We start from the raw sequence: 15,360 nt of genomic DNA on the forward strand, positions 1-15,360 counted from the left end.
AGTAGTAGAGGGCACACTCATATGGAATGGCTGCCTGAGGAAACGACGAGCCCAATGCAGCTCAAACTGCTTTTCAAGTCTGTAATCGTGTTTATTTATTGCCTTTTAAAACAAGAATCAAAATCCAACTAATTTCTGAGTAAAAACGTCTGTATATTTCCCCAAGGAGTCCAGGCAGCTAGACTATACTGAAAACCTTCCCTGGCCTTTCAGTCTAGCATCCAGAGCTACAAAAAAAATAAATAACTCCCATTAGCTCTGGCTTCAAGGAAACCCAGACCCAAATACCTTTTCATTCTTTGTTTTCCCTAGAAACTGTGGCTTGATCATTACAAAATCCTCATCAGGAGATTGAAGTAGTTTAATAAGAAGCACATCATGTTTTGCATATGCTGATTTGTGCCCAGAGGTAGTTTTTGGTTGAGCAAAACATGAGTTCTTAACCTGTGCGAGAAGATTGGGTTTACACAAGCCCCAGAAAAAGATTCAGTAGCTTTTTTGTATTCCAGCCCTTCATTTCAGCTGTGAGCTGGTGGATTTTGGATCTGTATGCTGAGAAAGGAGTCAGAAGAGACTGAGTGAAGAGGAGCAGGTACTTGGGCAGCTACCAGCATTATTTTTTCCCACTTTTTTTTCCTTATGTAATGGAGTCAGATCCTTGTTTCATGCCCAAAGGAATGCCCAAAGGCCTTCAGAAGGCCCGAGCTGTGAACGGGCTCAGAATGCAAAGCCAGCAGCCCCCTGCACTCCCGACCTTACAGCTCCCTCCTCTGTGGGCAGCTCTGCCTTTTCCACTGCTTCTTCAACAGGCAGCAGCCTTAGGGCATCCTATGACCTCATAACTGACGACTTGTCTTTCATGCAGAAAACACTTAAACCCTAAAAATATCTCCACAGAGCCTAAAGAAAAGAATACGCCTGTTCCCCTCAAAACCATCAATCCTCCGGCCGCCCGGCTGAGGAACAGCCGCTTCCTCCCGGCAGCCCCTGCCTTCCCTTCAAGCCAGAGCCGACAGGAAATCCATTCTCCTCTTGTGAGAGACAGGAGATGGATTTTCCACAATAGCTCTCCTAGCAAGGCAGAAAATAGAAAGACACAATAGAAACTGTGAACTCAAACAATAGGAGCTGCTGAAGGGCAGCTCACCAGAAGCTCAGCATCACCCAAGTCCTAAATAAGCTGGAGTGGAAAGAAGCCAAGGACCTGTTAGCTGTCTTGCTAACACAATATCCAGGCTCAAACATCAGCTGGTTTTAAACCTGGAAGCACTCTCCCCTCTCAGAGAACAGGCAGGAAAATGCCAAATACGTGTATTAGAATGAAATTGCACTGCATTATGGAATGGCCCCCAAAAAGACTTCCCTAGCTCTTCAAGCCCACAGCATCACATGCCATGGTGCCATGGGTCACCTTTCCACCCTCTGGCAGCTCCTCAGAGATGGGGAAGGGGACTGAAATGCTGCTTTATTGCAGGTGGAAGGGGATGAGGGCAGAGCCCCTCTTTCTTCTGGGAGTTTGTTGCCTCATATTCAGAAAAGCACAGCAGAAGAACTCGGTTATTGATGTTACACAGGTAAGGCTCAGCAAACCAGACATCTGAGACTCTGTAGTGTATGTGTGTGTATGCCTACCACATCTGTAAGACTACCCCTGCATATTAAAGGAACACTGTTTCAAATAACTTAATTCATATTTTAATCTAAAACATAAGATGTGCATTGATAAAGAGAATTTTATCTGATCTCTCTTGGGTTTTTTAATCTTAATGCTACTCTTTGACTGGTTTTGAGCTGCTGGAACATTGTTCATTTCTGAGTAGGTCAGAGATAAAATTCTCAGGAATTCAAAATTACTCAAAAAAAAAAAAAAGTATAAATCACTTATTAATAACTTGCTGACCTTGGTCAGACTGATGAAGGACAGAATAATCAAAAATCAAAAACAAATCTGAAATTTGAACATAACATACAGCTAAAAATTAGGACAGGGAATGCACTTCCTTTTAAATGCTCTGCTAGCAAACAGCTCATCAAGGGAGAAAATAGCCTGCAATAAAAATATCTGTAAAAGTTCAAAGGCTCCTCCTTGGCCAGTGTGTGCCTTACAGTATCATCCCACTGCCACCCAAAGTGGGCAGAATAAATGTTGAAAGCACTTTCCATGCACTCTACCCTGCTGAAATGCAGCACCTTGGACAAAATTACACATGGCCAAATCCTAATTTTGCTGATGCTGGTCCTGATTTACACAGGTAGGACACGAATGGCTGGATCCGAGGGTCCCTGCGGTGCTAGCTGGGTGAGGATGAGCCCATCATCTCTGCTGGGTAAGGAGCCAGCTCATCATCTCTGCTGGGTGAGGATGAGCCCATCATCTCTGCTGGGTAAGGAGCCAGCTCATCATCTCTGCTGGGTGGGGATGAGCCCATCATCTCTGCTGGGATGAGCCCATCATCTCTCCTCCAGCACACAATTTCTGAACAAAACCCTGCTTCTCCTCCAGCCCAGAGCAAAACAAAAGGCGAAAAGCTGGAGTATACAAAGGTGAGAGGAAAAAAACCAAACAGACCAACCCTACTCTCATCACCGTGGACAAAATTCTGCTGTTGCAAACCTTCTGAAGCCCTCTTCCGCAGCTGCGTCTTACCCAAAAGACAACCCTGGAAAGGGGAGGGGAAAAAACACCAAACCCAACACCTCAGACCGAAACCAAGGAGCAGACACAAGCACCTGGGATGCAGTTCATCGGCAGATCTCCTTCCCACCGAGGCCGGGAGCGGCAGAGGCAGAGGTGAGAGGGTCCGAGCGGCTGCTCCCATGCTCCAGCGCCGAGCCCGGGCAGGCTCCCGGGGCAGCCCCAGGTGTCTGGGCGGTGCCGGCTCGGCCGCCGCGCCCTCTGCGAGCCCGGCTCTCCCTCCCGCAGCCTCCTGACTCACACACGGCTCTGCCCTGGCCTGGGGATCGCTCCTCCGGCTGCCCTCGGCTGCAGGAACAGCCTCCAGCAAAGCTGGCTGGGAGACAGCGGGGCTCCTCTGGGGAGCCTTGCCCAGAGCAGGCAGGCAGAGCCCTCCAGGCAGGTGTCAGCTCACCCGCTCCCACCCTCCCGGCAGGAGCAGCTCGCCACAGCTCTGGAGCAGAAAACAGGAATGAACTCGCACCCCCAGCAGGGAGGGATCTCTGCCGCCCTGAATTTGCTGCCTGTTGATAAAACGCCCCAGCAGGCACACAGTGTGCTCCTGCTACCCAAGAAAAAGAAAGTCCCAGAGACCCCTCTGAGTTGGTGCCGAAGTGTTTCTCTTCTCAGGGGCAAAGCAGGTCAGTGGGGCACAGCGAGGTGACAGCAGCTGGGTGACATCTCATCCCCCGTGCTGGCATCCCTCCCAGTGCCCTGGGATAGAGCTACCAAGCTACACTGGCAGCACTCCAGCAAAATGGACAATTTCCTCTCCCCTTGCCCTGGTCAAGGGAGGAGGAAAACCTGAGTGGGGAAAAAAGGAAGAGAGAAGATGCCTCTCTGTTAGGGGCTCCAAGCACTGGAAGCAGGGACTGAAGCCTTGCTCCTCCAGCTGCCTGACCAAGCTGGTAGGGCAGCCTGCACTGATGATCCTGCTCCCCTGGGACAGGACTGAGCTTCCCAGAGTTAGGAAAACCAGGCACACGACGCAGTCTCCTCAAACAGGATGTCTCCCTCTCCAGGCAGCATGGAAGTTGCAGAGCAGACACCCACTGAGGATTTTGCCCTTCTGGCAGATCCTATGCAAAAACCTCCTGATTCTTCAGTGGGGGTCAAAAGTGGTTTGAAGTCCAGCAGGGATGAAGCTGGAATCTGTGTGGGAGGTGCAAGGGGTTCCCATCACCAATGGCCAGCCCCCCATGCCATGGCAAGCCCAAGGCAGGGATCTGCAGCCCAGCAGCCAGCATGGCACAATGATTTCATGCCATGCAGTGTTTTCCCCAGGGCTGCACGTTGGAAGACACAGTGGAACAAGGAGAGCTGACATCCCTCCAGCTTTGTCTCCAGATGGCTCTCCCACTTAGTGCCAAGAGAAACAAAAAACAATGCAAGCCCTGGAGTCTTGTGTCAACCACTGCAAAACTGTTAATCCCAGAGTTGCATCGCCCTGTCTCTGCCATTTCATTTGCCACTGTGGTCTCCAGAAGCTCAGCAGAGGAGTCTTCTCCTTCCAGCTGAAATTCCTTCATTAATTACCTCAAGATCCCTTGAAAAGGGAGCCCAAATCCATATCCTCCTTTCTCTGCTGACACAGATGTAAAAGTACCTGACAGGGAGGGAGAAAATCCCACTCATCCACACTCCAAAGATCATTCTTCAGATATGCAGCAGGAGAGGTGATGGAGAAATCAGAGTATTCCAAATGGGCTCAACCAATAGCCACACTGGTACATGCCAATAGCACTTTCCATCCATGTCTTCTTAGAGCAACAAACTGTCGTTGCTCTAGAGAGGGTTTTCTGCAGCAAATTTTATTCTGACTCTTCCACAGTTTCCTTCCAAGGGAAAAAAAAAATCCTATCACCAGCTACAAAAATGCTCTCTGGCCAATCCACAGAGTTTCTAATGCAGTTTTCTTCTGTACAGCCTCTCCCAATGCAGGATTTTCCAACATTAAAAAGGGAAATCAGAGAGTAGAATGGAAAAACTCACAGGAAAAGATAAAATGAGGAAAGTATGGTTTAAAAAATCACAAAAAAAATTGAAGCCAAGGAAGTCACTCTTAAAAAGTAAAACAAAACTACAAAATTGTCCACAGGACATTTTCTGCAGGACTACCTGGCACTGTTTATAATTTCCTTACACCTCTTCATGGCGCTGAAAGTCCTTATTTGTGTAAAGGAGAAATTAGGGTAAATATATTTGAAGAAAGAAATGGATGAAAATAAGATGAAGGCTGGAGGAAAGAAGAACTGCACTTTCCTGCTGCTGAACCCAGTATGGTCTCTCCTTGCGGGGCAAGGCTCTGAACCCCATTGCATTTTCCTTGGTTTTACAGATAAAAGGTTTCCAGCACAGTCAAGCACTAATTATTACTTCAGGAGAGCACCAACAAACAGGAGTTCCAGGATGGAGTATGCCAACTTCCTAAGCCAGAGCTGATGGGGGATTTGTCCTACCCTGCAAGTGCCACAGCAAACCCTGGCACTCAGAACACAGCACACAGAGCCACTCCAGCTTGGCTGAATCAGGCCCACAATAAGCAATCAGGACCATAACATCTTCATAAAGTAGGATTTAAGTACAAACATCTGCCTTACCAATTTTTAATTAAGGGAGTTTATAGCTAGATATTCGTTTCCGTAATCCACTGCTCCAGCTGCAGAAATGCCATGCGTATTCTAATTTTGGCAGCTAGTTTATTTAATGGACTTTGACATTGTTTGACATTTAGCTGAGTCACCTTGTTCCTGGGTAAAGCAACAAGGGCTGTTCAGCAGTTCAACAAGAAAGAGGCAGAGATTCAATATCAAAAGTAGAACATATATCACAGAAATTTTAAATTAAATACAGCTGAGGTCTATTCTGTTCTGGCAGCTTCTCTCTTTGGGACACTAAGTCAACCCAAATGTTTTCCAGATATAGCTCTTCCCCTCAAGGACATGTGGCACTACCATCTCCCTCATGTTCCTGGAGGGTGGGAAGGGTAGGAAGTGTTGTAATGGGCAGATGGGGTTTATGTCACCCTCTGCAATATCACACACACATATATCAGGATATCCAATCACCACGATCTGCAAAGGCTGAGGAGCAGCCACCTGCAATCAGCCAACATTTTTCTAGGAGAAAATAACACAGATAGGCCAGTGACAGTCAATACAGGAGGAACAAATGCTACCTGCAGACAGGATTTTCCTACAGCACGTCATGTACAGCACTCCTGCATAGTGCTTTTAAGGACTTCAAAATGCTTTCCAGTAAGAAAAGCAGGCCAGCAGTATCCCTTCTTATCACAAAGAGGTTTCATAAAGTGATTTGGCTATGAGTTTGTTGGTGGTACAGCTACAAAGAGAGACACTCTTAGACTTTTCTCCTCATCCCAGATGGGAAATGGACGGCAACACCACTTTCCTCTGGCTACAGGGTCTGGATGCAGCACAAAACACAGCAGAGAGCAAGCCTGGGACTGCCTTCCACAAGGGCTGCCTGCCAAGACACTGCCAGGCAGCTGTGCTGCCCTGCTGTGGCTCTGATGCTGGTGTCATGTATTTGTGCTGCTGGTTTTCAAGTCCCTACTCCCCAATAACCTTGGAGCTGTGCTCACCACACATCTGGAGAAGCTGCTTTGCTTGCAAATAGTATTGGGGACTGCAGCATGCTCCTGGAGAGGACTAAGCCCTCCCATCCCAGCTTCTCTTCACAGACCTTAAGGGAGAGCTGGGATATCCTTTTTATAGCAAGAGACAGAAGAGACTTTTTAACAGGCTGCAAATACTTCACTTATGCTGGCAGGCAGTGCAGTGAGCCACACTTAGAGCCAGCAGCCAGAATCATGCAGCCAGACAATAGGGAGCTGGCCAGAGCCTGCACTGCCAAGAGCACGCTGTGGTCTGGCTCTTCTCCCCCGTGCCATCCCTGCAGCTGCTGCTGGGAGCAGCTATGCAGAAGTGTGTGCTGTTACCCTCAGGACAGCATATCCATCATGTTCCAGCACGCTACAAAAGGTGTCAGAGTGACAGTGGCTCAGGCTAAAAAGATAAGTAAATATCTTTGTAGCCCGCATTGCAGAAATCCCTATTTGCATTTAACCTTCCTTCAGTTTCCTTTCCGTTGCAGGGGCAACTCCAGTTATTCATTCCTTATTGTACAGTAACAGTGTCTGCAGAGCCACAGCATCCAGAAGTGACAAAGACTGACTCTGGTCCCCAGTGGTCTCCCAAATGGTGGCTGGAGCTCAGGCTGCCTGGTTGCACCCCAAAGACACAGCCCCCCAGAAGCCATCAAATCCCTTTGTGTAACAGGGCATGAGCCAACCTAAATCTGAACAGCTGATGAAAGATCCCCTGAGAGCCCTAAACACCATGCCAGCTATTTTAGGAGGAGGTGCAAGTCTGGTATCACAAGGCTGGGTGTGTGAGCTCCCAGGGAAAAGGCATTTATAGGAATGGTCACAAAAAGTACCAGAGACAGTAGCCAGGGAACTGCAGTCTCCAGCTGCTCTCAGCCATCTTATTTAGGGCTTTCCCCACAGCATTACCTGGTAGGAAAGGAATGATTCTTTGCTTGGGATCCTTCTGGCCTCCTTCAATAGGGAACTTGTCCAGAAGCTGCATCTGCAAAAGAAGAACAATGAACATCTTAGGGGGAGACATGGGGATGCATAGGGACCAAGGGACCTCTTGGTTTGTGTGTGGTTTAAGGCAAAAGCAACTGCAGGGATTACTTTGTCTCATTGGAGAGGAGCCTGTACTTAAAAAGGTATGATATAGTTCATGCCAAGAAAGGGGGGGCAAGGTCCTGGCAGCACAAAGGAGCTGGGATAGGGCCCAGGCAGACAGCTGAGCCTGGCCTTGCTGTCATTCTAAAATTAGGCTCCCAGTTTTTGCTACACACATGCCTTGTCTCTAATACACAGCCTGCCTGTGCTGGTGTAGCAACAGGTTTTACCTGTCCATCTGAAAGACCACTCTCCTGGCTAAAAATGCTGTTCAAGCAACCAGATTAAAGCATATCTAGTAAAACATCTGCTCTTCTTTTATGGCCAGAAAGACCCACTGCCCTGGTCCAGTAAGAAAGAGCTCCTGTTCTGCCAGAGAGACAGAGACGGGGTTTTGGGGAATATCTTCCACTGGAGTTCCTACATGGAGGACAGCAGGCAAGGAGGCCTCAGACAGAAAGGCACGCCACAGAACAGCAGCCCCATGAATGGCCTGAAAGCACTGCTCAAGGTGGGTGTGCTTCCAGCCCAGTAGCTTTAGCACATGGTTTCCTAGCCTAGGAAAGCTGCATGCTGATCTGACATTCCTAAAGGAGTCCTATGATGCATCCTTGGATGATGAGACCTGATGGACCAGTGCCAATGAGGCTGAAGACCAGCTGAAAGGTCTCAGACAGAAAGATGCCCCTGCCCTAGTGACACCTTAATGGACTTGCCCAAAGAAGACCAACTCCAGCCCTGAAAAATACCAGAGCCTCTCATCTCTCCCATTCACCCTCTGCAACCTTTTGCTGTCATTCAGCACATGGTGCTACCAAGACACAGACCCAAATCTTCACATTCTATTTCATTTCTCCCCGTGTTTCCTGTGCATGATGTCTCTGTGCTGCCCAGTGTCCCCTCCCTACTCAGAAGCCCTGGCTCCCTCGGGCAGGCAGAACTCCAAAGCTCCTGCCAGCCCCAGGGCTCCTTTCCAACAGACCGGGAGAGATGTCTTTCAACTCACAGTCCTCAGCTCCTGTGATCTCTGAGGAAGGCAAGGAAGGAAAAGCAAGCAGTGGTGTTACTTGCCCTTGCAGAACCCCTATCTCCTCACCTCAACAGGATCTACAGCTCAACACAAATACGCAAAGTGGCAGCAAGAGCTGGGGGAAGGGAGGGGATGCTCGTCAATCAGCATTTAATCTCATCAGTGCTACGTGTCCAACGGGGACCCTGTGCAAGTTAAAAGGGTTTTGCTAGCTCGACAGATTTCCTTTTAAAAATATTTTTTTGCTAACTTGGGGAAAAACAGCCAGAATTTTTTTTATTTTTTACTGGTTTTGTTTTAAGCACGCAGAATCCTTCTCGTCTTCCACCACACACAACATCTCCAGCATTTTCACCATATGGCACAGCAAACCAAAGATCAAGAGGAAACTCGGCAGTAGAAGCAACATCTGTGCAGAAGAAGGACTTAAAAGATCCCACATGTTTCCCCATCAGGGAGTCAGCCTGGTAAATAAATAGACCATGGCTTTGCGGATTGTTAGCTAACTCGCTTTTCTGCCTACAGAGACAGATTTTTTATTGAAAATGGGAAATTTTGTTTTCTTGTAGGTAGAGCTCTGGGTGTCTGAGGTCAGGCATGGGCAGCAGCTTCTTTCAAAGAAGAGGGGGGAAAAAAGAGGGGGAGGGAATCCCCACCTACTGACTTCAAGTTTCACTGTCGCTACACTTTTAGCCAGGAAGGCAATTCTCACTTGACTATGTGGTGACTGATTGAAGCTGGAACTGATACAGTCAAATTCCCAGGGTTATTCTTGGAGTTAGATTAGCTTGGCTAATACAAGCCTTTTTAACCACATCAAGAGAGCCACAACGTGTATAACTTAGTGCTATTTATCTAAAGGGTGGATATCAGCAAAATAGATACAATAAACTGAAGCTGGAAGAGTTTGGCTAAACTTTCCTAGACTGCACTTTCCACCCCAGCTCTTGCCTCCACTGGGAAGGTCTGGAGGAGGCAGGGGCACTCCAGAAGCCATGGAACCTTCAGGATGTTAAAGTCAAATGAAGTGCAGCAGAAGCAGGGAGACTTCCTCAGCACTTTTCTGCACCCAGTTCTGCCATTCAAAGCCAGTGCAAGTTAGAGCTAAAGTCCTAGAAAAGCAGGATTCCCTCCCACCCACAGAGAGGGATGCAAAGTGAAGGTGAGGAGGAGATGTATACAGGAGAAAAAAAACATCAGTGGACTCAAATTAAACACCCAAGTCTTCCAAAGATGATGGAGTGTCCCAAGCCAATGCCTAACACCTCCACTCAGCCCAGCTATGGTAAGAGGAGACAAAGGGAGTAGCTGGGAATGAAAAAGTTAAGGGCTGAACTACCAAAACGCCTCCTGGTAGGCACAGCCCTTCCCTCACATGATTAACAGACAAAGACCAATAAACAGATTTTCAGTTCTCTTAATTAGATGTCTGCAGAGCATCTGAAAGTCAAAAACTCTTTTGTCTGTGACAAATGTTTTTCCATTAAAGGAAGTTATTCTTGTTATAACTGCAAATACACATATGATTGATGGAAAAAACCCTGCACTTATGCCCCAGGTTATTCTGCTTAGACATGGGCAGTCTCCACAAGTTGTTGCTCACATCTTTGATGTGTGACAGTTAACTTAGGGACAAAGTTTGCTAAATCAGAAAGCAATTCTGTCGCCTGACGTAAAATCATCCCAGTATGAAGGCAAAGAAGGGAAGATGCAGAGTCCCAAAGAATTTAATTAGGGATGTAGTTGGCTTTGGCTTTGAACAGCCAGGAAAACACAGCTGGGCAGTGCATTTTGGCAAAACTGGAGGAGCTCAGATCATCCGCTTCCAATGAGGAGGAGCCTTCAATTGCATGACTGGTGAAGGGAGCAGGAAGAAACATGTTACCATGTTCCTGTATCACAGGGTGGAGGATCCCTTTGGAAACAGGGAGGGTATATGGAAACCAGGAAGCAAGCTTTCCATCCATTCAGGCAGCACGTCTGGAGTCAGGCTGAACAAACATATCCCACTCTCACTTGTGGCACAACAGATGCATGAATAACTCACCACCAGAACTGCCTCTCCAGTCTTTGCCTTTCCAGAGTGCTCTGGGTTTGCTGACATCTTTCCTGCTGAAGTTTTGCACAGTCCTGCCTTCTGTTCCAAGCACCTTCCTTCTTGCTTCTGACTAAAACTCCTTTAGAAGACCTGCTATAAAACCTTGTGGTCCAGATTATGACTTTCTTGCAGCAGTCACCAAATGATCATCAATTAATCTCATTAAAATCAAGGTAATTACTTATGTGAGTTGCTGCTTATTAAAAAGAGAGCAGACTCAAGAGCACTGGCCTGCTCCACTCCCTTCTATTTGTACATAAGCATGAAATCACTTGATTTGCAAGAATGAAATAGGAAGATTTCAAAGTGTCAACTCAACCACTTCCCCAGGCATCTCCCTTCTCCTGTCTTCTGCTTCAGGCCATCTTTAATTAAAATGCAAACATATCATGAAGAAAGCCTCTCCTGCACACAAGAACCATTTGGGTTTGCCACATAACAGCATCTTTGGTCATTTCACATCAGCCCAGCTGTGAAAATAAGATTCTGCCCCTGTCTGCCTTGCAATGGTAATACCTGGTTTAAAATCTTAATAAAGAAAAACAAGCACCCTTTGAGATGCTACAAATAGCATCTCTGAGGATGAGAAGCCAAGCAGCTTCCTGATAATTTACTTACTACATTTTACCTATCTTGATTAAATTTTCATGAAACAACACTTCTTTCTGCTGCAACGTAAGGACTTACAGCACCCAAGACTAACAGGCAACTTCTCTTCTGAAGAAGAGGCTTGTACTCTGCTACAAGCCAACCAGTGCAGGGGACATGAACATACAAACTGTTAAATGGCTTGACCCTGTGGCATTTGCCAGCAGGAACTTTGTTCCTGGTTTGGTTTTGAGGTTTCGGAAGTTTGTGTCCAAATCCACCTCCCTAAAATTAATCCACTGAGACAGTTACCTGACTTCCTATGCCTGATACCACAGACTGTAGGTATACCCAGGTTCCTGCTGGGCTGTTGGTTCTTCCCCTTCCTTCCTTGCAGCAGTTTTAATTCCTCTGGTTAGAAGAATTGAGTTCTCCTCTTAAAATGAGCAAATGAAGACACCCACATAACCTCTTAGTGTGGAAATCTTACTGCTTCCTTTTCAAGTGGATGCAGGTTTGCCATGTGCACAGATAAAAATCAAAGCTCTGCAGGAGGTCAGCACTGCAGTCATGGGGAGATTTATTTATAAGACAAAGATCCTGAGGGTGACTTTCATGCAAGTCCCTTACTTTGGCAAGCAAAATGACATTCACCATTGCAAAATTATAAAGGACTCTGACCTTCTACAGAGAGAGATGAGGCCTCTCTCCCTTTCCAGGGTAAAATCTACTTGTGTCCCACAGAAAGAGCAGTTGAAAATCAAACCATGACTAAGAGCAGCAGAGTTTTTGCAAGGTGCCCCTAGAAATCCCAGCTTGCCACCTTACTTTTGGCCACCTTACTCAACTGGTCTCAAGACAACACTTCCTCCTACAATGAATGCCAAGAGGCACATCAGCTTCCCTTTTTCCATGTGCTCATCAGAAAATGCATTAAAAATTAGGTAAGCTGACAATAACTTTAATTTACACAATGATGTGTGTAAATTTGAAAGGTAAATTATTAGAGGACTGTCTGGCATCAGGCACATCCTTTCTCACAAGGCTGATCTGATCTCAGAGTCCCAAGGAGGAGAGAAGAGCTGCAGCCAACTGGGAGACAAGGAAGAGGAGAGGAGGCATCTGTGCATGTATGGGGTTGTGTGCACAATTCTGAGAGAGCCTGCCAAAGAAACTGGAAGAAAACCCAAGATTCTGCCAGGGATCTGAAACTAGTGATAATGGAACTCAAACTTCAGCAAGAGGGGTTAAGGGCATCTGCAAATCAGAAAAGACTAAGAGTCTCTAATGCAGATAACACAAGTTCAGATGAGAAGGAAAGGTAAGGTACCAGAATAGGAGCTATTAATTAAACCCCTGAGGAGCTGCAGCAATTTCCTTTCATTTTGAAGTTGGAAACCAGCTGTGCTGTTTGCTGATGGGATTGATGGTTTCAGCATCATCAGTTATATTTTGAATTATAAACCATGTGATCTGCAAGAAAGGGAATGGCCAGGATGAGTTTGAATTCTGACATCTGCCAGACTTTTCTGGTGGGTAAACCTCTCTGATCCTGTTCTGGTTTTGTAGATGCAAAATGCGAGACAGATCTCAGGTAGATGGTGTGAGATTTCATCAAGAGCCACCAAAGCCTCTGAGCCTTATGCTGCAGAGCAGGAGTCAGAGACTGAATTCACAGGAACTACACTCATCTAAACCCAGCAGGACAGAAGCAAATGGAAGAAATATTATTGGTGATTTTCAGATACGATTATCCTCTCTTTTGTGGGCTTGTCCATCCATAGCATATTCCAAATCCTGGTTAACCAGGGAATCCAAAGGGGGCTTTCACTTAAGGAAGATGGTTGGCTCCAATTTCCAGAGAATGGATCTTGTGCTGCTAGGTTAACATATCAACGTTTAAATGTCAGCAGGTGAAAGCAAGCAAGAGAGTGGAGAGCACAAGACTATCTCCACAGATTCACCTTCTACATACTGATCTAGAGAAGATAATTTCTTCAATTGTTTGGTTTTAGAATAGGTGTTCTGCAAAGGTGAATCAGCATCCATGATGTAAGTGGAAGGAGCTCATTTACTCCAGCTCAGGACCATACCTGCTGAGATCAATGGCAGAAGGAGACACATGGCAGGGAATGAAACCTCTGCTGCTGGGGCAGATCCCTCCATGGCAAAAAGCTGTTAGACAACTTTCTGTAGATTTCTCTGAGCTTCTTTTTTTTTTCTCGCCTGCTTCATCCTCTCACAGGAACAACAAACCAGTTCACTGTCAGAGACACAAGACAGCAGGAGGCCTGCTTAACTCCCACGCCTTCAAAATTGGCCAAAGCAGAGCTGTTCCTGAGCATAAGAACAACTAGGAAAAGTTTGCAAAAGATCTTTGGGTGAGGACATGGAACAGACTGAGCCCAGGGGAGCTCATCTGTTAGCCACTCACACACAGAACTGACATCTCACACAGCAGAAGGAGGTGGAACTCCATCTCTTCCTTAAGCAGTAACGGGTTCCACAATGCAGCAGGAATAACTTCATCAGGCAGCCAGTGATGCTGGCTCCCTTGTGGTGTTACATGATGCCACAGCATGCAAGAGAAGTGCAATAATTCAGTCCCTGAGAAGCAGCAGCAACTGCTTTCCTTTTATTTTTAAAGAAAAAAAAATACAGCTAAAAGTCATCCGGATAACCAGCTGACATGCTTGACAATTACAGCATTATAGGATATGTTCTGAATTAAATACAGTACAATCCCTGAGAAAGTCAAACAAAAGCAGGAAAATGCATATAAAATAAAGAGAACAGACATTTACAGCATGGTGTAATCCTCAAAGGGAAAATGCCTTTCTCAGGTCTGAAAATTTCCACAAGAAATCTTGGAAACCTTACAAACCTCTCAGTATCCAAATAAAACAGCCAGAGGAGGAGAAGGCAGGGAGCAGAGACTGGGGGTCTTTCCCCAACACAATCCATCAAAAGAGGGAATGCTGTTTCCCAGCTGAGACATTTGGTACTTTTCATAAAGAAATGCAGCTTTCTCTAAAGGCTCTGCAGAAAGAGCCTGGCGTTTGTGGCTAACACAGCCTGGCAAAACATTCTGAGGTGCTGGTTTGGGATGACAGAGGCACTTGGTGCATCTCTGAAGAGCTTCTCAGAAAGCCCACACTGTCCCTTCACAGAGCAGCTATTGAAGTCTCCTGCCAGAAGCATTTTCTTTCCCCAGTGCTAAATTAAACTGGCCTCATCCAACTTAACCACACTGGAAGATGCTTGGACAAAGGCTACTTCATACTTTTCCATCTATCCATGGTGATTATACGTCCCCTGCTCCTCTGGTATCTACAGAGGATTTGTCCCAACAGCATCCCTGGGAAGTAAAGCCACAGCACAATGCCTGTTTTAGAGAGATGAATGCTGCAGTTATGTGGCACCACAGGGTCATGCAGAGATGGGAGAGCCATGCTGATGCCCTGGCCCATCAGGTCAATTAGCTTCTAGGGAAGGCTCATAATTTTGTGATGGGATGCAAGCAATTTGTTGGATTTTTTTCCAGAGTTGGCATGTCCAGAGCCAGCGCAGGGGCTCAGGCTGCAGGCATGTTCTAAAAAGCTCCATGCAGGTCACAGTAAAAGTCCTGCCTGGAAGAAGAGCTAACTTCAAAAGAAGAGCATCTTGCCTTACACCCTGCAATTTTTTATCCTTACAAAACCCACAGACTTTAAGCGTTCTTTCACATTGCACATAAGCAGCAGGAGACCAGCAAGTCCCAGTGAGAGACACTGCAGTAACAGTGCCCTTGGACACTCAGCTCTGGCCTTCAGACAGCAGAACTGCATCTGACAGCACTGTCAGGGCAGAGGTTCCAATTTTAAACACAATGGCAAGTCTAAGAGCTTCATTGAAAGGGAGCAAAGCACCAAGGTCACTTCCATTAATCACTGCTTCCTACATCACTTGGGCATTTTAAAAAGTATTTACTGTCCATCCTTCTTTACATTTCAACCCTTTCAAGCCCATGACTGAAATGCAGTATAGCCCCACTAAGAATTTAGGGTCTATCAGTTCACTAACTTTACCAAGCCACTCTAAAGGCCTCAAAAAGCAAAAGCTGCCCTAAATTTGTGCAAGTAGGAGCAGCTCAACTCAGCTTAGCCCAGCACAAAGGCTGGACAGATTGGTAGGAGCCTGCAGGGGTTTGAAAAACCCTCAGGTCTCTAAACAAAGCCTTGACAGCAGCATCAAACACTGCACTGCAGCTGCAA

General features: G+C 46.5%; 1 protein-coding gene across 4 annotated transcripts in view; it reads right to left on the reverse strand.

The window, feature by feature from the left end:
• Nucleotides 1-15,360, reverse strand: part of SH3PXD2A (SH3 and PX domains 2A) — a 246,683-nt gene that overhangs the window by 170,428 nt on the left and 60,895 nt on the right. For all 4 annotated transcript variants that reach the window (XM_064431203.1, XM_064431204.1, XM_064431202.1 and 1 more), the window contains exon 3: nucleotides 7,212-7,287. In XM_064431203.1, coding sequence (XP_064287273.1) covers nucleotides 7,212-7,287 — 76 coding nt within the window. The remainder of the gene's footprint in view (nucleotides 1-7,211; nucleotides 7,288-15,360) is intronic.

This window comes from Passer domesticus, chromosome 8 (assembly GCF_036417665.1).
Source record: "Passer domesticus isolate bPasDom1 chromosome 8, bPasDom1.hap1, whole genome shotgun sequence".
NCBI lineage: Eukaryota > Metazoa > Chordata > Aves > Passeriformes > Passeridae > Passer > Passer domesticus.